Raw genomic sequence first — 26046 nt, forward strand, 5'->3', positions numbered from 1 at the left:
ACTTTCATGTGTCTAACAATTTATTTTCCACATATAGTACAAAGTTTTAAACAATCCCTAACTTTGATATGTTTAGCCTCGAATGAACCAGACTTTATAGTCAATTATAGTCAAATATTAAATTCTTATTCAACTGGAATCAAAAGTACAGCACCAACCAGTGTGACACCCACATACTCAATCTTGTCATTTCCTGTTTTTATCCCTTGACGACAAGTTTAACAATGTGAACTCAAAGTTATATTTGTATGGAACTTGCCACAGTTATTGCCATATCAATATGTGTTGTACACTAGAATATGTATTGGCTTGTTCATCCAATAGTTTGTGCTGTTGGGACAAAAGCCTGCCTGTTTCACTTTGAAAGCATAACTGACCTACAGAGTGATATGATATCACTACTGCTGTCATATGCAAATGAGCAGTGGTAAACCAAATGTCACCATCATGAATTTTTTTGTGTAGGTGCTTCATGCTGTGCCCTGCAAGACGCCACCCCGGGCGGCTCATACTAAACCCACGTTCATACTTAAAGGCACCACTGATACCAGGTTTTGGCCTTCCTTGGATTAAGTTCATATTATACTTTGATACTGAGTCAGCAGCTCCTTGCTGTGAGGGTACATTATAAATACAAATGAGCACAAAATGGCTTGACTTAAAATGTTGTGTAATAATTGCAGAATGACAAACCCTATTTTAGTAAAAGTTTGGCATAAAAGCTTTTAATACTGAAAAACTGACTTCAAAAACCCTAATCTTTTGTAATACTTTAGTTTAATGAAAAATAAATCTGCATCTTATGAGCTGTTAAGCAAAATTATGTTAAAATTGATGACATGATTTTCTGTGGCACCATCTACCCCCAGCTGTGGTACCCATTTTATTTAACTGCAGACATTAACGCTAAGTCACTGCTTTGTATCGCGGCCTCAGCCTTTTAATGGGGCTGCAGCTAGTTATGAAGTGATAAATAACTTATTGTTTCACGCTCTAATCAGCATTCACACTTTGAGCACATTAAATGCTGTTAATTTAAGCAATCATTCCACTTAAAGGCCAAAAGTTGAGAATGGCACATATTTTCTACTGTGCTGCTGCAGCGCATTATGTCCTCAACACATCCATCACAGGCACTGTGTGACAGCAAAATGCAAGTGTATGTGATTGTGTGACATAAAGGCAGTCTGACGGCTAGTAACTCACTTAGCAGCGGCAGCTGTTGTGGAGCGTAGTGAGGTCTTGGTGGCCAATTCCCACTGAGCCTTACTTCAGCTTCAATGACGCGCAAATAAACAGCTCAACACATTTCCAAAATAGCTTCGCTCTACTCATCCCTGGTCCTCCCAGCATCCTCATCTTTACTCCTCTCGTCTATTTAAACACACAGCTTACAAACAGGTTTCACTCCCCTCCGTTTAATCTCATAGTAGCTAACAGAATTTATCTACGTCCTCTGTTGGGCCAGGCCCCAAACCCAGTAAGTTCTCTGTAGAGATAAATCCTAAATACATAGGACCTGATGTGAAGGAATTACTTTTTTCCCAATCTTTTTTTAGGCTCAGTGAGATAAATTTGACATCAATATTTCCTTTTTTTCTTATAATCTCCATCTACTATATATGTTTATTCATCGATTCATTTTTTATTGATGTTACTTTTAATTATATAGTACTTTTAAAAACTCTTCCTTCTAAATCTGCAATTTATTTATTTTTTTTTAATGAAAAAAATAGTATAGATATGGGTGCACATCAGCCCACAAACCTGTTTTTTGCAAACAAGTTTTAAGTTTCCACATTTCTGTTTTGTACTTGCTACCTTCTCCATTTTTATGGCTCTCGCCCGTCTCCACCTTCCTCTGATCCAGTTTTTTTTTCTACACTAACTTTTCTCTGTCTTCCTGGGACTATGCAGTTCACAAATCACCATTGTTTGTTTACTGTAGTGCAGCTTTCGTCATTATTGTATTATCATGCATTCAGCAGAAATCCAATCCTTGTCTTTGTGAGCCTTATCTGACATGCCTGTACATTTGTGTTAACATTTTGTAACGCACACTCATATTTTCTCTTCCTCTGCATAAGCTGTGTGTTTTTGCACTGTTGTCTATGTGCCAACAACATTTTATTCCACACCTCTTGTTTTCTCTCTTGCATCACTGAAAGCTTCAGCCCTAATCTTCAGATTTACGCAGGATTTGCATACATTCGTTAATAGCGTCGGGAGCACAGCGTCAACACAAGGTGCTTAGACAATGTGAATTATTATTAGGGTTTCAGTCATTCCACTTAATGATAAGTCAATATTTAGCCCTGCCAATGAACTACAGATAAAAATGTGTGTTGTGGATTAGTAAATCCGAGCTCTCTAGGAGACCAAAACCCACTACACAACTTTGAACAAACCAAACACTTTTAAATACCTGAATATATTACAAGGGGTGTGGAACAAAGTGCGCACATAGATAGTTTTACATAAAGGTGTAACAGTACACTGCTGCTCTCATTGCTGCTGTTGGTATTACAAATAATAGACTTTAGTTTATCACAGACATCTGTGTCCTGGTTACAAGAAATACATCACAGGGTATTAGTTCTTGTCAAACTTTACAACAGGGGTGCTTGGGATTTTCCACACACACTTTCTGCTGGGAAAAAGTGTCTGTTTGTGCACAGGCATGCATTTTGTGCTCCATAGAGGCCAGACTATGTGTCATGTCGAGAGATGAAACCACAGTAGATTGACTTTCTCACACAGTGCATAGTGTTCCCCTGTGGACACACACATATGGATGTCGAGGCAGCGAGCACACACATAATCAAGGAAGACACACATCTGATTTTTTCCCCCAACAGACCAGTTGTCCTGATGTCTTCTTTGACTTTTTTCTCCGATGTATTTATTTTATCACAGCAAAATTACCAGCTGGGCTTGTGCGCCCATTATTGTGCATCTTTGCATGCATAATTCTTAAGTATGTTTGTGTGTGTGAGGAAGTGTGTATATGTGTGCTGAGCTTAAGTAAATAGTTTGGTAGTAGTTACATTTTCATCGCCCAACAGGGATTCACTAAAGAGTGAGACACAGCAAGCAGCTGTCTGTGTTTATAGAGTTTGTAAGAAACAGATGAGGGGACACATGAAAGAGGGACTGAAATGCGGAAAGAAAAAGTAACAACAAAACCACCAAATGGGTTAAGAGCTTAAAACAGAAAAGGTGATAGAAAAGGTCTCTAATAGTGCAGCATGAGGAAAATAATTTGTAAACAAAAAATGATGTTTCCAGTACAATAAAAGACAAGGTTTCTAGGAATGCAACAAAAATTGCATCATAATTTTGTTTTGATTGTTTTAAACACAGAAAAAAAGAATTGATTTTTCGTGTCTTCACCAGCATCTCTAATCCTTTTTAAAAACAGACAAATCTAAAATGAAATGGGAGCAACACACTCAAAAATACGTTGGGATAGAGTCTTTGTAGTTAATTATTGTGTCGAACCACCTTTGCCTTTAATTGTACTTTACAATTAATGTCTTAAATTCATAAATGATAGAGTTCAGCAAGAAGAAACTGCACCCATTTCATCTGAATGTCTCTCTGCAGTGATCACCTCATCTTTGCCTAATGCCAGTTTTTCCCAAAAACACTGACTCAGTCACTTACAAACAAAACATTTTAATTTACTCATCCAATTAATATAATATTAAATAGATTTTAAATATTTTATGGTAAACTGACAAAAATATTTTTAAGTTTATGCCATCTTAGCACAAGTCTATAAGTATTAAATCCTTCATTATTATGATCGTCAACAATACTAGAAAGTTTGTTTGACCATTGTCCCTCTTTCAAATTACCCTACGGTGTACTTAATTATATTTAAAAAAATCTACATCATTTTTTGGGGGGTGGGGGATTTGTTTTTAAATTTAAAACTTTTAATTGATCCATACTGCACAATTGCAACACGAATAACACAAAGTAAAAATGTGTACACACAAAGACACAGAACAGACTGTGCTCATCTCTGTGCATGCCAATCATTAAAGTAAACCTAATAGAAAAGCCATCATCATAAATACATTAACAGAGAGAAAAATGCCTTCCTGTGTTTAGAGAGTGATCGATCTTCTGAAGTAACCAGACGTTTCTGTTTGGAATGCACTACTGTTGGCCATTTGCTACCCATCATTGAGGAGCAGCTTTTGGCAATGATGAACAGACACACAGATAAAAATATACACTCAGAAACTGATGGGAATGTTTTGATAAAAACAATCAAAGGACATGCAAATGTCTGTACAAAGATCCATATTATACTGAAAACATATTAAACATTAAACAAAGAAAAAGAGAAAAAGTGCATCGTAAGTTTTAGGTGAACACCACTTGCACATTTTCACTCTCTCAAACACACAAATGCATACACTCTCACTTCTCCGCCAGACTCTGAGTGAGCTAGCTTAACTACTGGGATAATTTCCCTCCAGCAAATGGTCACTGTGCCCTTGAAAAACATATTTGATTATTACTTTTTCTCCCCCTCCTCTTTTTTCTTTTAGCATCATCACAGCCATTTTCATCACGCGCTCTGATGATGGCACGGCAAGGCGCGTTAAGATAACACCCCGGCACCGCCAGGCTTTTAACACTTAAACGGTGAAAAGGGATATTCAGATTTGTCCTTGAACGTCTGGATGGGGCCTGCTGGGCTGGGACAGAGGGAGGGAGTAAGAGAAGGAGTTAAAGAAATGCACACATTTTTAAGATTTACTCACTTTCAGGAAGGAGTGAGGTGGGCAGAGCATTTACTGTAGCACCCTCAGTAATAAATGGTGTCAGTGGGGTTGAAGGGCAGATGGAAGAGTTAAAAACTGGGTACTGATGAAGAAGTGTAAAGGGGAAATGAGTAGTAGAGCGAACAGTGAAGTGTGGGAGAGTCAGGAAGCATCAGGGGGCCAAAGACAACCCACACTTCTTTAAACACCATCTAATCTCACCTAAGTCTTATCTAAATATCATACATACAAACTAAGACACAAAAGAAAAGATAAGCAAATGAAGAGATTAAAAGTTGGTGGTAAACGTTTAGCTCAAGAGGAAATACTGCAAAGAACAGACACTCGTCTTAAAAGAGCAAACAGCATTCAATACACTTAAAAATGAAACAAAAGCTGTTTAAACAAATGAGCAGATTTGGAAGGAAAGGATTTAGCATAGAGACTTTGTGTTGTGTAATAACTGAGGATTTCAAAGAAAGGATTATGTCTGTTCCAATAATACACCAAAAACCAAACACGGGCAGTGCAGTCTTTTTCAGCAGCATTCACCTGTAGACTGATAAGAAATGATTTTACAACCACTAAAAACACTGCTCACTTTGTTGCAATGCAATGTTGTAATGAGAATACCTTCACTCTGACTCACAAGGATGCTACACACCTAAAACCTTTTGCAAACGAATACCACACTTCAGCAGCAACCCCTCCTTAGTAAGGCATCGGTGGGCCCTAAAAGAATATGAGAAAAACTCTGAGGTGTTCACTTGGCCTCCAAACCCCATGCTGCCTCAGTTGTTACATAAATCACACAGACACAGGAAGAAGAAAGCTCAGGCCTGTTTTGTGAAAGTACCTGGCACTCCAGACAACTCCAGATGTTTTTCCCCCACACCTTTTCTCACATCTAGAATCCGGGTCAAAACTATTTTGGTTGTGCTGCAAACTGTAGCGTTAACCAATGCTCTCTCACAGGTGCACAGATAGATGTTTTTATTTTTCTCTTGTACCTCTAGGTCTGGTCTGCTGGGAGACATCCTCTAAGTTTTCTCAACTATTTGAAGCACTTGAACTCTGCAAGTGCTATCTTAAGATTTGCCATTGAATCTTAACCTTCCTGAAGCCCTCAAAAGAGACAGAGATAGAGAGAGAAGCCCTTGTAACTTTGGGTCAATTTGACCCGAAGGCCACGGCAGGGTTAAATGAGTTGTACACTGAATGACAGGCTTCAGCATTCACTTGTCCTTCGATACTTATTTGGTTTGGCAATGTTTCAGTGATTTAAACCCTTTCAATATGTTGGTACTTAAAATTAATAAAGTTTGTCTGTATGCAGATCCTTATTCATAGACTCTGAGCATTCTAATGGCAATAACCCCTTCACAAAACAGTTGGGTCTGATAGCTGAAGTTTGGATGAAAAACAAGCTCATACAAAAGAAAACATGATTCCTATTACACCAGCAAAGCTACCACAGAAGAACTAAGAAAAAAAAATCACAATATTACAACAACTAACTCAAAGTTCTTTAAAGACCTTCAGAAAGTCCGGAGAATTTCTGATTGAGACCACTTTTAAAATTACAACAAAGTCTCGTAAAAAGAAATTAAGGGTGGATTAAAATTTTTGCACAATACCGTGCAGAAGAAGAGCTAAATGTTAGACTCGTAGAAACAAAATAAAAAAAGGTCACCATGAAGAACACTGACCACAGGCTTGGATTTGGATTTATTTCATTTTTTTATCTGGAACTAATTCAATGAAATGCCAGTCCTGACTGATTCTATTTTACCTGATTTTCACTAATAAAACATAATCAGTACATAAACACACAGACATTATGTCTCTATGAAGGTGTGTGTGTGTTTACATATAATTGTTGTTGTATTTTGGTATGAATGCTGCATGTTTATGTGTGCACAGAAGTCGGGATGTGTATCTGTTGCCAGACAGCTGTCTCCTGGCATTGCCGTTCCCCTGCAGTGTGTGTGTATGGTTGTTGACAGTGTGGACGGTAATGTGTGATAGATCGCACTTCAGGGACCCCATAATCACATCAGCCTAACCTAGTCTATCAGCTAGGCACAATGGGATACCCTTCACTCCTCCTTTAATCTGCTTCATCTAGCTCTTCATTCTTCTGAGCTTTCCTGCTTTTTCTCCTACTCACTTTAACTCTCCGATTTTTTCAAAGCTTCATTTATCTCAATAATTTCATGCAGTTTTTTTCCACATATAAATTGTTATTTTATTTATCTCATCATTTACCTTTTATTGAGTATTGTTTTTATATTTTTATTGTTTTATTGCTAAGATTGCATTTCTTACATGCATTTATTTCAGGTTATACAATTTATTCAATGAATTACATTAAATCTGGGGTGTCCTCTCAAATGCATTTTTAGGTCTTTCTTTCTCTAAGTTTTAATTTTTCTTTACTTTCTACAAATTAGTTTTTTTTTTAATCCATCAATACATTAATAAAAGAAACCCAGGAAGTGTTAAGAGAGTGTTACAGGCGCAAGTGATGCCAAGGTTATGGAGCATATTAGATGATGGGCATTGCTCTGTGTATGTAGTATCCGGGACTATTTTGAAACAGACGAGTTGGCCCCTAGGCTCCCCAACAGTGCAACGCACCCGGCAAATGGCCCTTAGCCTTGCTAGCGCTGCGAGCTCTACAATCCATCATACCATATGCTCTCTATGGGGAAGCTAACGCTAATGACTGATGAGTGAAGGGAAAGAGGAGGTGGGAGGGGGACAAGCAGGAAGAAAATGAAGAACACATGGAAAAAGGAAGGAAGAGCAAAAAACTAGGCAAAGAATCTGAGGAGGTTGACGAAAAAGCTCAGAAGCAGAAGATGGCAAATATAGGTAACAGAAGGGAAAAAGGAGAAAAAAACAGATGAAAAAAAAAAAACGAGGAAGATAAAGAGGTTTTGAGTAGGTAGGGAGCATATGCACTCCTTGGGAGGCCTCCTCAAATGAAGGATGACCATATATCCTGCTCAGTTGGAAGAAACAAAAAAAGGAGGCCTAGATGATGAGAAGAAAAGGCCGATCAGATAAAATGAGCAAAGGTAGGAAGGGGTCAAATACAAGAAAACCTGGTCTAAAAATGTAACCAAAAAAAAGTTTTTTGTAACTTTTTCCTAGTTATGTATGTTACTTTTGGTGCGTGCATGTATGTGTGTGTATATATATATATATATATATCTTGTTTGTGTGTCTGTGTTTGTGTGTGCGCGGATCATTGTTTTTGTTGATAGGCTAATGGAGTACTACAGGCCTGCCCATATGGGGCCATTGTTTATATGTGATGAATAGAGGCCACGTGTCTGACTTTGGCATTCAACACTAAGCAAACCCTGCTGAGGGCACCCTGTTGACTCTGTGTGTGAGTGTGTGGGTGGTGGGGGGAGTTAGAGGGGGGCTGTAATATGTCTATATGTGTGTGAGAGAAAGAATGAGTGTGTATTTCTCCTGCTGTGTGCTTGGCAGTGCCCTCAACGGTGCCATCCTGAGTGTGTTTCATCATCATCTGCCATGACAAAGATGTCTAATGACACACCCGTACACCGACACCCACACAAAGACACACACACACACACACACACGGTCCCATCTGTGCCATGGTATCTGAGTGCTTTGGGACACTGCGGGAGAGGAGGACAGGAAAACGACCCTACGTTCCTGCACCATGTGTCTACCTTTCAACCCTTTCCTATCCTCTATTTTGTCATTCTTCATCTTTTTCCTTTCTCTCTCATCTACCCAACCCCATAAATACAAGATGTCATCAGTCATGTGGCTTTGACAAAACTCCCCTTCTGCTCCAGAGTAACCAGTTTCATAAAGAAAAAGACTTTTCTTGATTGACTTAAATATGAAGAACGTCAATCAAACTTCAGCAAGTATTCTTTCAGTGGCAGTGAAACTTAATCAAACATTTTCCTACCGGTGTTGGAAAATGAAAATATTTTGAGAATGTTTATTGCATATTTAAGTTTCTACTTATGTGTTTTCCTCACTCACCTGGTTTATATTGATGCACCTCCCCCTTCTCAGCATCACCACAGCACACCAGGATGTCATCTACTATCCGGCCTCCACAGCATTGGACCCCATAGCCATCATGCAGGCTCCCACTGCAGCAAAGCTGGCCGCCTGTCATGGAATAAGGAACCCCCCCACAGCAGCTGTCACCGGGCCCCACTGAGACCCGGCCCTGCAAGTGGTCAGGACAGCAGTATCCATCTACAAAGACAAGGACAGATGAAGTGAAGACTTGAACAATGTGGAGAAGAGTAGACTTAAGTCAAGTGGAACACAATTAATCTGATATTCATGTAAACAAAGAAAGTAAAAACATACTGTTTCTTATGGGAACATAGTATCCTCCACAGCACTGATGGTCAGGGAGAGGCGGGACAAGTTTGCCACTACAGCATGCGGGGTTGGCAGTATTATTTAAGGTCAAATAACTGCCATCACAGCAGTGATGATGTGGTTTTCTTGTGTACAGCCATCCACTGCAGCAAATCTGGTTGGTGTAAATATAGCAAACAAATATAAGGTAAATAAACTGTTCACCAAAGAAATGATCATGTAACCATTCAGGGGTGTTCAAATTAGCTTCAAAGTGGGAAACAATAACAAAACAAATAACTATGAAAACAATTCTAATTACATTTCTAAAACCACAAAACAATAAATAACAGCTCAAAAAATAGGATACAAAAAATGTTCTTGAAAGGGCTGTTGTGCTCGCTGAAATGTGTTTGTGTTTTGACTTTTTCATCATGCAACATCAACTATAACGTCCATCTTGCAATACTGAAAATCTTAAGTGCCAACAAAGGACTTTTTATGTGTTCTTCATAAAGTGCTTAAATAATGCTAATTTCTGTCATGGACACAGAAGGTAATTTATGTTTGAAAACACCACACCACTGAGACCCTTGACCCTTTAGTCCAAGTTCACTGCTTTTGAGTGTGTGTGCATGTGTGGATTAGTCCATGTGCCCTGAAATGTTTGTGCCGCTGGATGTCATATGAGCAAAAATTCACTGTGCCACAGCTACTTGGCTGCCATTCAATGGCACAGGGTTGGAAGTGAATGCAGATGACAAGTTAATCTGTTTGAAGAAATTAATCACTGAGATGCTAATCATGCTCTCCATATAGAGCAGGGTCTGCTTTTCTTTTTGTGTGTTAGTGTTTGCAGAAGACTAATACCCTGAGGGAGTACATGGAAAGAATGCACTCTCAACTTTAGATGAGTAGCCAAAGCAAAGACCTTTAACATCCATCTTGTTTTGCACATAGAAGCTGTTCGGTAAGGACTTTAATGTTTAAACAGGATGAGGTCTAGTAAAAAAAAGTGTTGTGTTCAGGAGAAATGAACAGTAATGAGACTACCACAACAGAAAACTAATGAATACATAAATATGAATGCATACATACATATCCTAAACATCAGCTTCATGTAGTAGTACAGTGTTGTACTACTTCTACATAAAAAATATATTGAAAATAATTAACAGTAAGGCAGAAGAAAAAACAGAAGTTGAGATGAAAACGATCACCTGTTTGTCAGGATGAAAGCAGGATGTCCCACACACACTGTGACTCACTGGACACTGCAGGTAGGAACATTTAAACCTTAAAGCACCAGCACTTTCTGAATTCTTCCCTGAGGAGGGTTTTACCCCTCTTGACCCATCGGGGCAAGCTCTGAGGGTTCGTCTTAAAACCTCGTAGCCCAGCATGATCCCACTGGGTTTGCCTGGATGGGACCAATTTAATCTTACCACCCTGGAAGTGGAAGAAAGAAAAACAGGGTAAAAGTGAAAGGTGTGGGGGGGTAAGTGTCTATTTCACACAGCTTTCACATAATCGTACACACACATTTTCCATTTTCATACTCTTGAATACTTTACAGTATTGATTAACTCAACTCTGGCAGAGAAAAGATCTGTGTTTTAACACACAGAGTTGGGATTTTTTAAATCCAAAAATGAGCCACAAATTGGCACTATTAACCAGAAATCACTTTATTATGTAAAGATTTTTCTTTGAAGGCTTCACAAAAAAAACTGCTCAAATTTGACCCTCATAAATTAAAACATCAGGAAAAAAAAGTCCTTTCTGTGTTGTCACTATAAAATAACAAACCAGATTTATTTGAGCAATGAGTATTGTTAGATGACCTCAACAACAAATTAAAAAGAGAACTGCCTTTCTCTAGAGGGACAAGTGAAGAGTCAGTTTTCAAACCTAAAATAATTGTTTAGGTCAAACTTGTGGACCAACCAGAAGATTTAGTTGGGTGTGTGGCAGCTTAAAAATCCCTTATAACTACAAACCTTTTCTTTAACGAATGGGAGAAGAAATACGAGAAATTAATGATTAAAAACTCTGAGAAGGGCATTCCAGCTGTGTCCAGAGAGTCAAAAGTTGCGCTGGTTATGGTTTATTTTGTATTATAACCTTACAGCTAAACTCTTTCGATTAAAGACATTGTAAGTTAGAATACAACATATCATTATAAAATAAGTTTAAAAATAAAAAGTATAATAAAGAACATTGTTATTACCTGGGACTGACTACTTGTGCATGTGGCATTGCAAATTCAGCTGGTATGTCCTCTACAGTGGTTGTTTTGGTAACATCACTCTGAGTACAAGCGTAGACCGTACACACCTCCACCTAAAACACACATTTCAGCATTAATTACAAAAAACACAATACTTTATGAGTTAGCTGTGCTTGACTGTATGTGTACTTGTATGGTGTAGACTGTAAAAGGGAGCAGATCCCTCAGCAGGTATGATCCAGAGGTGTTGTCTACGCTGCCGTGAAAACGATGGTTAACATAGATGTTGTAACGAGTGACGGCTCCGTTGGGCTGAAGAGGAGGGGACCAGAGGACGCGGGCCATGCTGCTGTTTACAGGAACCACTTCTGGAGCTAACATCCCTTCTGGCTCTGAGAGTGGAACAAACAACAAAAAAAAAAAGTGATCGACCACAAAATCCAAAATAAAATAAGACCAAATAAAACTTCTTAAAAGTAACATCTGCTGAAACCATTTTTTAATATCCTTTTTTAGCAGATATACAAGAACAATTCTGCAAAAAAACATGGTTGCAATAAAATGTTTAATCATATTTTACATACAGTTTATTTGCTAATTGCTTATCAACCATTTATATTTTTCATGACAACTCAAAAGCTGGTCTTGAAGCATTGGTGGGCATCAGGTCAGGCTTTTAAGTCAGTAAAGAGTTATGTTTTCAGAGCTAAACAAGCAAACCATTTCAGTAAAATCAAAGTATTTAAATCTTCTGAACAGCCCAAACCTTTATATCCTGATTCAATTATTATAGAACCAACAATTTGCAACTTTTAGCCAAATTTGTCAATTTTATACTAAACGTGGTTCACAGAACACTATCCCCAAACTTTTCTTTTGTTTGTTTTGTAAAGATTAGTCTTGCTTAGACTTGCTTTTTTGTCCATTTTTTTCCAGTAGTAGTATAGTCTTTGGCCATCAATCATGGACCTGTGCTTCATACAGAATGACAACATGGGCACGGCCGCTGGGCTAGAGTGTTACTCATCTTTACTGATTGCACACAACACATGCATTTACATTCATATTTGAAGTTATATAAAATGTTGTGTTTGAAATTCAGAGTTTTACTAACTCTATTCAGGACTGTATGCTAGTGAATAAGGGAGATCGCCTTAGTATCTGTGTGTGCAGCATTGCACTGATAATTCAATTTTGCAGCAAATGAAATGTAGAGCACAAAGCTGGGTTTAGGCGAGTGCACAGCTGCAAATGAATTGGGTTAACTTCCCTTAGCTGAGTGCATTTTCACTAAGAAAAATAGATCCTGGCAGAGCAGCTAACCCCCTCCTTTTTAACTATCTCAGGAATTACAATGTTTCTTTGAGAACATTGCTTTTTGCCTTGTGTTAATTAATTTGGTGCCATATTTCAGCATCACATGGCATACAAGCTGAGTGAAAAACACAAAACATACAAAACTACAAGTTTATAAAAAGAAACAGACTCTGTGAGCAAAATAAAAATAATAAGGAACAGCAGATAAAACAGAGATTATTCAAACGATTTCAGTCTGTAATAATGTTTGAAAACAAAAACTGTGTTGAGAAAAGTAAAAAACAAAAAAGTTCCAACACAGAAGAAGTTAATAAGGTGGGAGGATGGAGGGTGTGAGAAGGATAATTATACCAACTTCATCTATTACTCTAAGTGAAAATGGACTCGGCAACAAGAAGTTAACCCAATTCATTTGCTGCCAATGCACTTACCTAAACCCAACCTACCGCTCTACATTTAATTTACTGCAGGATGGCATTATCAATGCAATGCTGAACACTGAGCCTCTTACTCCACACACAGACACGGACATGTATTTTTCTTGCCAATTAGTCCTGATGTTAGCATTGCCCTATAGATTGCAGGCCACGTTAGGATGGTTGGTAAGGTTGAGTTGCATTAGTTAAAATATATCAGGCCCCTTTGATGTGTGCGTGTGTGTGTGTGTATGCACACTCTCATAGCTGTAAAATAATGAAATTACCTCAAGAGCCCTCTCAGTTAAACGAGCCATGCTTTGCCTTTAGCACCTAATGATTTTCTAATGTTTTTAATGCACTTTTTTATTATACAGCTCAGATTAGAGAGGAAAGAAGCTTCTGACATATGATTATACCGAGACAGAAGAGAACTATGAGAGCAGAAAACAAAGAAAAAATGGTTTTGCAGAGATGGAAGTAAAGACAGAAGTACAGCAGCGCAGTTCAGAAAGTTGTCCTGATTACACAGAGTTGTTAGAAAGAAAACTGAAGCTGGGCTGAAGGATGAAGAGGAAAGAAAAATAGAGATGATGGTTGGATAGCTTGTTCAAATGAAGGTAAATAAAAAACACAAGTATGTCTAGAAATGTTAATACATTTTTGTGACTTTAAATAAATACACATTTATAAAGTACTAGATTTGAGGATTTGATGTTTATTTTCTGAATATCAACATGCTAAGCAGATAGCTAACCTGTAGGAACAATTATCAAAAAGCTACCTGTGGACGGAGTTTGTATTCTCTGTGTATATGTCTAAATAATTGAAAAGATAATTGGAGCTCAATATCTTTTATTAATAGATGTGTTGATTCTTGTGTTTTAAAAAACTGGTACCTATGCAAACCAGCTCTGTGTTTAAAAAGGATTATGAAAATAATAAAAAAATTGAGATACAAGGTATTTGCCCAACCGCAACACTATTTATTTTGGTATAGGTCTGCTTTTTTGTGGCATTTTGTGAGAGACTGTACAGTAACTAATACAACAAAGTGTACTTCTATAGTTTTACTTCCATCCTCAATAAAATGGGGACCGGCTATATTTGCCATACTGTTTGACAGGTAGAACCTGGCTTGTGTGTAATGATAATGTGAGTGCAGATTGTGTGCGTTTGTCAGCGCATAGTGCCAACAAGCATTTTACAACACCTTGAGTGTACCTCACACACACTTTGTATTGATTTCATGCCTGAGTACATGATGTGTTTAACATCTCCTGTGAAGCACAATGTTGCAGGGAAATGATGCTAACCTGAGCCGACTGAGAAGATGTATCATACATGACACTTTAATAAACACATTTCACACAACATTATTACGCCATCTCACAGAACTCTCATCATTTTTAAACTTTAATTAGGCAAAACATACAGTCTAATAGCTCCTTACCTCCATCCGCTGTGGTGATATTAACTGTTGTTTTAGTTGTATTATGTACTCCGTTGAACACCTGTAATGACACCCGATATGTGGTGGTGGGCCAAAGGTCACTTATCACTGCTGATGTGATCTCAGGTCTATAAGCCGACATCTGACTTGACTGGGGAGACTCCACTGTAAGAAAGAAGGTTTCCACCTCTCCCTGCAAGTCTTGCAAAGCTGTCAAAAACATCAGGAGATAAAAAAAGAGTGGATCAGCTGAAAACAAGGCATCATTTTTGTTTATGGGCTGAAATTTGTCAAAGCTGACAAGCAATAATCATCAAACGTTACTGAAAATATTTAGTCATTGCTGCACAATTAAATCACACCAGATAATGTCAGGAAATGTTCACAACAGTAGATCACTTTCTTCAGTAAATATTTACTGAATATTGAATATATTGACTATTGTGTTGTGTGTGCGTATATATAGTTTCCTAAATTATTAAACACTACTGGTATTTGTGAATCTAATGTGTACATACATGTGTTTATGTGTTTTTTTTTCTGTATGAAGCAATCTGATTTATCAAAAGAAGAGCTCTGCTGGGTGGAGTGTGTATGAGTGTACTGTAGCGATTCAATAATCTTACAAGGTTGTTTCCAGTTGACATGTATAGCTGTGTGATTGACAGCATAAGCAGTCAAAGACGGTGGGTTGACGGGAACCCCTGCCATGGTCACTGCAGTCACAATCTCCCCTGAAGTGTCGCCCACGTCATTAGAAACCACTAACTGGTACTGGTAACGGGTGAATCTGCAGAGAGAAAAAACTGTGTTCCTACAGAGAGTACTTATTTAAAATGAGAGTTAATCTTCCAGTAATGTTGATCTTCTAGGATAAATTTCACTTATGGACATAGGGCAATCATAAATGACATTATTAGATTTACACTCCTTTATCTTAATAATGTTCATTCACTTATTCACTTATTGTACCAAGAAAAACCTCAGTGAGATTAAAAGAAAAACATGATTTGAAAGAGATCCCAGCCAAATCACTTCCAACAGTTGAACAAATTACATAGTATTACATAAATGTACATATATGATTATAACATTTTAGAGTGGCAAGATAAAGTATTTGTCGTCAAATTAGATGACTTAAGCTAAACATGCAACAAATTCCAAGCCAGTACAAAAACTTCCTTAAATGGCTGTTTTCCAAATTGTGCTCAAAAAACATGTAGCAGTAAGAGTCACTGACATAGAATTTAATAGCAACAAATAAAAAACATACAAATGCATTTTTCTTAGCATCAAATAAGAAATCCTGTAAAAATAAAAACAGCTGACAAATTTTAAAGTTGGTCAGCTGAATTAGAATAAAGAACGATGTACAAACAGACCCAGAGCAGTTTAGCAGGCACCAAGAGGAATAAAAAGGCCTCTACCAAGTGCTAAACTGAGATTAAGGGATGCTGTGTGAAAAACAATTTAATTCTTTGGGATATTTGCTTAATGTATCTTTGAGCGGTATTAAAAGATCGGCATCAGCAGCAGCTCTCCGATCGGCTCTGCACACACTGTTTGCTGCTGCGCTGCCATTTGCTCTAGAGCTCATTTCGGTAATCTCACCTGCTTAGGCCTTTATCTTGGTAGAACAATTTGGTGCCGGAGTAAACATGGAGCCAGCGATGGAGATCTTCAGAGGGGGGTGAGGAGGTGGCTGTTGCTGCGGGGACCATGGTAACGGCTAGGGGCTGGTGGGTTTTACGTCTGAGCAACTTGTATCTGAGGGCGAAATTTGAATAAAACAAAACAAACACACACGGTTTGATGTTAAGGAATCCATTAACACACAGGAGCACAAAGACTGTACTTTTTGCAGCGTACACACACATGCAGACACTCAAAGTTGCGCGCACAATTTTCAACTGACTCTTATCACTTGTTTCCTTCTCTGCTGTTGTTTTTCATCATCTCTATTCTTTGCTTCCACTGTATCTCATCCCTCCCTATGCCCCTGCAGCCGTTGTTTTTCTGTGGGGTTTGTTGTTTTCCTCTCCCCACAGTGATGCTAATTTCTGCTGTAATCAGAAGTGAAGGGCTTAATGCCGCCTTTTAACCAACCCACTTAGACAAACATACAGAGCTGAGCGGTGCAGAACAGAGAGACGGCCTCATGCATTTTAATCATCTGCTAAGAAAATGGACTTTTATTTTAGGCCTAATCGCAGACAGACTAGAACAGGACAGAAACAAAGTGGACCAGAATGTGCATTAGTGCTGTGAAAACACTGATTATAGATGCACAACACTTAGCTCATTAGCAGGGCACTTATGTTAGCAGCTTGTTCATGTGTTCATATCTGTCTGTTTGCTTGAGTTTTTCAGAAGAAACTGAATATATCCAGAATGCATTTGTCTATATCTACATGCTGATTTTACTTCTGTTTGTCTGGTTTTTACCTTTGAGCAAAACTGATTCAGATAATGTAACATTAAATTGCAAAAACTGAGGTCCCTACATTTGGTATTGAGGATTAGAAATTGCAAGTAAAGAACTTTTACTACATTTATTTTCTTATTCCAACTTTTACTTCAGCTGTTTTCCAACTATTAGAACTCAAGACATACAGAATTTTTTCTGTAATGATCTAAAAATGTAATACATTTGAACATTATTATCTTGCTTGTATGTCAAAAATGTATAATGATAATTTAAATGAAACACCACTTGAGCCCTAGATTCTATGATCCTAATTTAGTAAACCTTCACATTAGATAGGAAATGGACTTAGTGAGGGTGTTTGTGTGGTGTGTTTTATCAATTTTACCTAATGTTAGGACCGTTGGGCTGACTTGGTGGTTGCCAGGAAATAGCCAAGAAAGATTCACTGACTGCCACTACTGACAGAGGTCCAAGGCCTTCAGGTCTTGTGGGTAATGTAGCAGCAGGAGTTGGAAGACTTTCCGTGCATCCCCCAACATGTCCACCACCTTTTGAACATGCCAACACAGTGACACTATAATTTGTGTATGGAACCAGGTCTGTTATGGTGACATTAAGCTCAGATGTGCTGCTGGTGTCATGAGAAAAACGAGGTTCTGGAAGCCGGATTTCATATCCATAAATCTCTCCATTGGGAATCAGAGGAAGTGACCATGTGACCTGAAAAACAAACATTTTAGACTGAAGCATTGATTGAATTTTACTGACCAAAGTTATTTTTTATTTTTTTGCAAAATTCCCAGCTTGAATGATTCATCAACTCATAATTGCAGAGTTTATTGTCTTAAGGAAAAAGCAACAGAACAAGTTTTAGATGGCTCAACTTCAGGGAGTCACAGCACATATTGTATGCAGGCACATGCAGAGATGTCAGCATGTTCATACAAAGACATATTGTACAGTATATCAGTGTGAATGCATGAGTTGTCAGGTCTGACTGCCACAAGTCACCTGCGAAGGTGAAAAAATATCATCGGGATGGTCACTGTGTTTGTGTGTGTTGGATCACGTTGTGGGGAAAGAAAACCTGACTTTAAAGATTCCTTTCATCACATTTAAACCAGACTACACACACACACGCAGCACAACAGCATGCTAAAATAATGAAAGCGGCTGGTAATGGAATTGCTGCATGCAAAAACAAAAGCTTGCTGTCGGTGAGTGCTGCATCTGATTTGGAAACAGTTCAGTCTGTCAGCATTTCAGAGTGAGGATGAAGGTAACTTGTGCACACACAACTAGCAGCACACACACTTGATACACATAATTACAAACACACACACACACACACACTTCACATTCCTAAATGACACCGTTCTATACAACTATCGTTGTGTTAATGCACTTGTGGAGAAACACAGTCATAAGTTTAAAACTGCTCACAATAACGCACACACACTTATGAAGCAAATTGCCATACAATCACTGAGTTTAGAGCATTTTGATGCAAGTTCCAGTGATTAAGTAGTCAGTGTTGATGAGAATATTATGAATGAATGTCAAGACTAATTATTTCTCATGTAACCTTGAAATTCATTTAATAAGTGATCTGTGAGGTGATATGGGACACAAATGCATACACATGAGTATCACCTAGACTACAGAAAGCCCAAGCTCACACACACTCACACACAAACCACAACTGAGCAGGGTCATTTTGAGTTAGGTAGCTCATTTCCCAAAGTGCGCGTTGGGTGTGCTCTGTGGTGGAAGTCATTTACAGATTGAATAGCTTGATGTAATCTGGTGATGGTGAAGACACCAGAGACCCTGACACAGAGCACTGGGGCTAAGGCCAGAACGCGCTGTGCTTCTATGTGTGTATGCTTGGATACATTTTTATGTGCAAAAAAAGCAAGAGTGACGAAAATATGATAAAGTTCAAAGTAAGGAAAAAGTCGTTTGTGAAGGTATAGATGGTGGTAGAGGTTATGTTATCTCTATGTTCAAAAACATAAACTGACTGTATACAAGAATGGATAGTAAGAAAAGACTACTGGAGAAATAAAAACTTTTCTTTTAAAAACTACAGTCTTAGTCACATTGTTCAAATCTTCTTTAATGAAACATGATGTTTTGTAACAGTATGCTACCTTTTATAGTAAAATAAAAAGCAATATTTTCTTTAGGGCTGAGCTAACATGCATGTAAATTATGATAAATGGTTTAACATCCTTTATAAACTTGGATTATTTCATAAAGTCTTTTACAGTGTGTTTAACATTTACACATAGATGCCATGCAAGGTACTGAAATTGAGAGTTATTTGAGTTTTCATTATTTAGACGTAAAACAAACAAACAAAAAACAATTAAGGAGTATACATGTGAGGAATTTATTTTTAGAAGTCAGATTTTTTGAAACCTGGAAATTACTAAAACAAGTTTAGTACTTTTCACGACTGTAGGAACCCTGTTTAAATGCTAGCTAAATCAAATATATGAATATATATATAAAATATATAAATAAATAAAGTTATATGAATTAAAAATTTGTCTGAGGTACAACTTCTGCTAATCTTTATGAACATTTCAGTATTACCACTGGAATCTGCTTTGACCAACAGCATGTTTTACAACTGCTAATGGTTTTTTAAAATATTTTTTCTTTTTCTTTTTTTTTTTTTTTTACAGCTATAGACATTTCCACTGTCAGAGATTATGTGGCAAATATTTTATTACTTAATTTAAAATTAAAGACTGTAAAAAATATGTAATCCTATTCTTTCCAAAATTTTCCACTGAAATTATTTATTGATCATTGTATTACAGAGCACAACGCTCCTATTTCAATTTATACAGCTACCACATTTGGAAACTCAAAACTTAATAACTTCATTATGACAGCAATTCAAGCAATCAGAAAAAAAATGCTGTTCCTGGATGTTGGCTGCGAGAGGCTTATTTCTGATGGCTGAGAGGGATCTCTTATTCAGGAGGGAAAAAAGTGGTGTGCTTTGAAGGAGCGAAAAGAAAATACATGTACAGATGAATGAAGGAAGATACTCAACATCCTCCACTGTGTTGTCAAGGTCAATTGGTAACCAGGAAGCAGCCTGGCTGTCTGTCCAATTAGCAACAACCAGGAAGGAACGCTTTCCTTTTTAGACCTGTGACCCCTAAAGCTGTGCTGCTGCAGAGATGACAGGGGCGGTTCTGAAATGATGACAGGCATTAGCATTTTTCTGCAGTTAGCATTGGTGCAGGGCTGTAAGTGCATGCAGGTATGTGTGTATGTGTGCATATTATGTGTGCGCATCCATGCAATATTCTTTCAGTGGCTTTCTCAGATAGACCTTAATGTGAGATTAGTCAGTGGTAAAATTCAACTCCAGTCCTTCCTTCAAAATGGCCGACAGGAAGGAAGCTGCCTCAGACAGGGTCGCAGCCCCACCCATTTCTGAAGGGGACCTTGAGTTGAATGCTTTTCTCTCTCATTAAATCCGGAAAGAGAAAGACAGAAGAATCACTGACATTGCTTTGTCTTTCTTAGTCCACCAAATCCAGAGTGACTGAGGAGATTCTCAATGAAGCTGAACTTTATTAGTTATCATTTAAAGACACATAAACTGTATAAATTCTCAAAGCTCATTTTGCACTTCTGACACATTCTGTCAGTTTAATGTATTCAGTGATGTTATTGTTCAGTATAAGAAGCACTATGCCAGACTCTTTCAATAACAAAATTCTTTGACATGTTTCAAACTCCTGAACTTAAAAAGAATAAATCAAATAGGTTTTAAAGAACCAACAAGGATTTATATCTTTACCTGAAGAGACTTCGGTCCTAAAACCTTCACTCTTGGTGGTCTCAGCCCAGCTGGTCGAGACGGCCTGGTAGTGACACTGACCCAGGGCCCTGCAGAAATGCAACATGTAATTTAGGGCCTTTTTGTCTTACATTAACACCAACACTTGACATTCAGATTCAATATTGTAGTTGGATTGAGTTTGTTTGAACCCTTACCTGATGCCTTTCCAGCCTGATTTTGGAGCACAAGTCGATATTGGTAGGTAGTCCAGGGGCTGAGAGCTGATGAGGAGTCCAAGAAGGAAAGAGGGGGAGGATCTGGCATGAGATGGCCTACTGTTGAGACTTGTTTGGTCCCAGCAACCCTACGCTCAACCAACCAGCTATAGTCAACACAAAGTACATTAAAAAAAATCAACTCACATTTTTAATACAGAAAAAAATATCAAAGAGGAACTGAAGTGAATGTGACTGCCTCACACCGTTCTAGTGGTCCGTTACTTTGTTCTGGTGCACCCCAGGATAAGAGAACAGATGTGGGCGTGTCAGAGTAGAGGTGAGGTGCAGGAACCCCTTCAGGGGGAGCTGCGAGGGTTTGAAAAGGCTGAGACATCCCAGACACTGAACAGCCCACACTTGTGCATGCTTCCACCTGGATATTAGAAAACACCTTTGTAACATCACAGTTTGATATGTGTTTCCAGTGTTATCAGAGACAGGTAATAATTAAATGTAAATCCTCAGTATTGGTGACAAAAACAGTCAAAAAACATAATTTATTGTCACATTAGCTTATCAGTTCAAATATGTAGGTGGTGGCCCATTCAAATAATATAACTTAATTTAAGCAAATAAATTGTAAAAGCATAAAAGGTGCAAAAAGATGAGTGTTTAACTTTTAGGAAAAACTTTTTATATTGCCACTGGAAAATAATCAGCAGACGAGAAAAAGACAAACAAACATTTGTTAATTCATTAGACTACCATATAAACATTTGAAGATAATGCTATTACCAAGCAGTCATTCATCATTATAGTAAAGTGTGGTACCTGGATGCTGTACGTCTGGTAGGGAAGTAGGTTGAGGAAAGTGTGACTGGTGATATTCCCAGGAACAGAGACTGACAGCACTGATCTTGAAGCTGCACTAACAGAACTGGAGATGGGGCTGGGATCTTGCTTTATGAAAAGATCAGGATTGTAGCTGTTTGCATTGACCTTTGCAGCTGACAGTAAGGAGTTTGGATTTCTACTGGTGGTATTGGGCTCTGCTGGATAGAAAAGGACAGTAGGGTGGTCTTGACTTGTGCTGGTTTGATGAGATGACTCAGTTTGACTGCCTTCTACAGTAGGAGGCCTCAAAGTGGAGAAATGGTCCTGGAGTATGTGTGCAGTGTCTCCAGCTGTGCTTGAACCATTATTAAAACCTGTGTTATTCAAAGACACTGAGTCCTGAAGGTTGGAAAGATTAAATGATGTCATTAAGTTGGAATCTGAGTTGAGATGCGCTTCCTCCTTGCTGAAAAGTGTGCCCAGGTTGGGGACTTGGTCGGGGCTGAGAGGCAGGTTGTCGATAGTGACTGAACTAGATTTGTAATTTGAAGAAATGGTAAAGCCAGGGTGAAGGTAGAGAGTGTAATTTGTAATAATGCCATTTGTTTGTGAGGGAGGAGCCCAGTTTATTGATACGGTTCGAGAATGAAGCCCTCTTAGAGTTGGGGTGTCTACTGGTCCTGGCCCTGTGGACAGAGAAAATCAAAAACATAATGAAAAGGAAAAGGGAGGAAAAAGTATGAAATATTGTATAAGTATGTGATAAAAGTGGAAGGTGAATTACAGTATATGACTAGTGGCGCTAAAAAAGACATCAGAAGGACAAAGTGTGATGCTGAAATCAATATTCAAGGGATTAATATGAAAATTCTTTTCCTCACTTTCTCCCCCTGAGGAAATTTATGTTGCATTTGAGATTTTTCAGTACTTGAGACTACATATAAGTCAGCTGAGTGAATAAATCTCCAAGGTGAAATGTAAGCCAACTGGACCATGAGGAACATTCAAACACAACTTCGCACTTCCTTTTTCAACAGACAAAAATATAACATTCACATATATGTAAACACATTTACACGATCCATAATTTAATACATGTAAAATTTGAGATGAACAATTGTAATTATCTTAATGAATATCAAGGTTTGGGATAGGGCAGATGTGAGAAAAGTGGTAAGTTCACAGGATCAGCAAGTTGAACTGGGGAGGAAAGAGGGAGACCTAAGATTTGAGCAGCTCTGATCTGAGAACAGTGGTTACAATCAGATAACAGAGCTGTAGCATCAGTTAAATGGTGAGAGTTTGTGGGTACTACTCTTTAGTAGTGTTATCTACTGAGAGAGATCTGGGGAGAAAAGTCTGAAAAATAACAGCTCCATCTTAGAATTTACAAGATATAGTCTTTCTTTGAACAATTCAATGTCAAACTACAGGAAACCTGCAAAGGTCTAAAAACAGAGGTCTTCCAGATCAGGGACCACAGTTAAAGCTTATCATCTACATTTGCTGATTACTTTAACATTAGATGTAACTCAAAGATTGCAAAGCAAAAAAGAGAAAAAATAACTATGACAAAACAGGGTTGCAGTTTCAGACAGCTACAGCTACCTTTGGTCCACTTTGTATATATTATTCTGTGAAGTTTTAAGAGTCTTAAATTTTTTCCGCACAGAAGGCAAAGTGATCCCATTAAAAACAGGAAGAGATGCACATCAGAGCGGCACAGACAAACACACAGTCACATGACTGTGACTGTTCATGCAAGGAGGGGAACAAACATAAGACCAGTCAAAAGGATCTTTCACTTCATGGTAGCTCATTTGAAGGTAATACCTAATCCCCCCCCCCTACTCCCCTGGCATTTACATCCCACTGTACTGCTCTGTAATGGACACACACACACAGACACATACTCTTCTAAACTCACACATTAACTCACATGCCCACACCCACAGCGATGCAGTACAGCAGTAATGGTGCTGTGTGAAGGGCAACCAGATCAAGGTGACTGAGCGGACCGAGAGAGCGTGCTGCGTCGCTAAGTGCTACCGCTAACCGCTAACGGCTTTCCCAGATGGTGTGTGTGTGTTTCTGTGTGTGTATGTAAGGGAGAAACAGAGAGGATGAGAGTGAAAGAAGATGAGCAGTTGTATGTGTGCTTAAGTGTATGAGAGATTAAGTGTGCGAGCATGTTTATGTGTATGTCAGCTTGCATGCACAAAAGACAACAACCGTGTAACTACAGTGCGTGCACTTCTGTGCACTTCTTATTGATTGGTAGGCCTTATTTCCTACAGAGTCAGATGCCTGCTATTGCTTGGTAATTGGCTCGGGACATTCAAATTCTGCTAAAGGTTAAGAACACTTAAAAAATGTAAATGTCTTTCATCACTCTTTATTTAGATTTGAGGATGTCACTTTTATAGACAGAAGTAGCAGTCTTGCCATCAGTAACAATTTCAACTTTTAAAAACTTTCTGGAAAAAGATTGTTCTTTTACCTTACTGAAACAATTAAAAAGGCAATACAGAAACAGTAATGTAAAGAACTAAAGTTCACTAATGGTTAACCAACAAGCCCACCTCTCCCACAGTCGTCATCCTCCTTTTTTTTCCTTCACTACCTCCTTCTTTTCCCTTTTACTTTAACTCTCATTTTGTATGCTCTCTGTGCCCCATATGGACTTTGTATCTTGGTCTCTTCTTTCTGGTCTCCATACTAAATAAACAATGCAGGAAGTTGACCTTTTGGGTTAACAGGTTTTTATGCTAGCTCTACTCAGCACTCACACTGATTCAATTACCACCAAAGGTCCACTGAACCCCACGTATAACCAAGAAGCCTGTCTCCCTGCCTTCTTATATGCCTGTCGTTGCGCCTCACTGCATGCTTGCTTCTTGCTGCAGAAGGTCTGCGTATCTGCCTACCTGTTTCTTGAATGTTTAATTAGACACTTTACATTTATTTGAAGTCAGTCTTGTCTGCATTTTTTGTCTGGGTAAGATATCTTTCTATTCCAGCAACAGACGTACAAAGAAAGAGGAAAATAAAATGCAAAGGGAAGACTATAAAATAAACTAAAAAGAAATTTTTCTTTCTACCAAAATGCAATCCAGTCACCTTGATCCAGATCCCATCAACCAACCAAAATATCCCTTGTGGTTGCCCCATTCGTCCCCTGTTCCCTCTCTCCTCCTTCTCACCTTCTAAGCACCAAATGTTATTTAGGCTTTACTGACGCGTGTAAAATTCTGCAATTTGAAGGGCAGTTAAGTTTTTCAATTGAAATTTTCATTAAAGATGCACTTGCTGTTTTTTTTTTTTTGTTGTTGTTGTTTTGGGGGAAGTGGGAGTGTAACTGACGCTTTACTGCTTTCTGTATAGGACAAAACAAGTGTTAAGAGATTATATTTGCAGCTCTGCTTCATCTAATTTTCTGACATCTCCTCTCTCCTTCTTGTTTACTTTTTTCCATCTCTCATCATATCATTCCCAACAGCATCCCATGCATTCCCTCCTTTTTTCCAATCTTACTTCCTCCATTCTTTGTATCATTTTTTTTCTCTTTCTTATCCATCTCTCCTCATTCCTTCATCTACACTGCCCTCCTTTACTCCTCCTCTCTCCAGTAAAACACAGTAGCAGAAGGGGAAAACAGGATTGCAGGGCTGCCAAGCCTTAAATCACATTTATAAGGATTTGGTTAGCATAGTAATAACACAATCAACTGACAAGGGCTTGGAGAGGGGGAGGGTTAGGACAATGTGTGTGTATGTCTGTCGTGTGTACATGTGTGTTTGTAGCTTCTCAAACATCTTTGTGCATATGTGTGTAGTTAACAGTGTGCGTTTATCTGCATGTGTCCATGTGAGGGAAAAAGCAGGGTATTAATTTTAGTTTTACACAGGGTCCAGTGCATGCTTGCGTGTGTTTGTGGGCATGTGTGTTTTTTGTGAGGTGGTGAATGGGCTTTTGAAGGTGAGTTGAGGCTTCTAGGAGTCATAATGAGAACAAACGCTGAGCTTTACCATTATCAAGATGCTTACAACAGGCTGTCAAAACGTGACAAGTAATACAGCACGAATTTACATTGCATTTCATATCTTTACTCCTCCACAGATTATTTACAGTCATTGTGGCTTTAGGATTCACTGAAGAGGCAGTGAGAAGGAGGATGAGGCATGACC

General features: G+C 38.3%; 1 protein-coding gene across 1 annotated transcript in view; it reads right to left on the bottom strand.

Annotated features, from left to right (window-relative positions):
• ush2a (Usher syndrome 2A (autosomal recessive, mild)) overlaps window positions 1–26046 on the bottom strand; it is a 180155-nt gene that overhangs the window by 54113 nt on the left and 99996 nt on the right. The window contains 13 exon segments of the mRNA XM_037980018.1: window positions 8820–9041; window positions 9159–9327; window positions 10373–10601; window positions 11383–11495; window positions 11572–11774; window positions 14569–14778; window positions 15195–15358; window positions 16180–16335; window positions 17382–17716; window positions 20826–20914; window positions 21023–21189; window positions 21289–21458; window positions 21857–22545. Coding sequence (XP_037835946.1) covers window positions 8820–9041; window positions 9159–9327; window positions 10373–10601; window positions 11383–11495; window positions 11572–11774; window positions 14569–14778; window positions 15195–15358; window positions 16180–16335; window positions 17382–17716; window positions 20826–20914; window positions 21023–21189; window positions 21289–21458; window positions 21857–22545 — 2916 coding nt within the window.

The sequence above is a fragment of the Kryptolebias marmoratus genome, linkage group LG15 (assembly GCF_001649575.2).
Source record: "Kryptolebias marmoratus isolate JLee-2015 linkage group LG15, ASM164957v2, whole genome shotgun sequence".
NCBI lineage: Eukaryota > Metazoa > Chordata > Actinopteri > Cyprinodontiformes > Rivulidae > Kryptolebias > Kryptolebias marmoratus.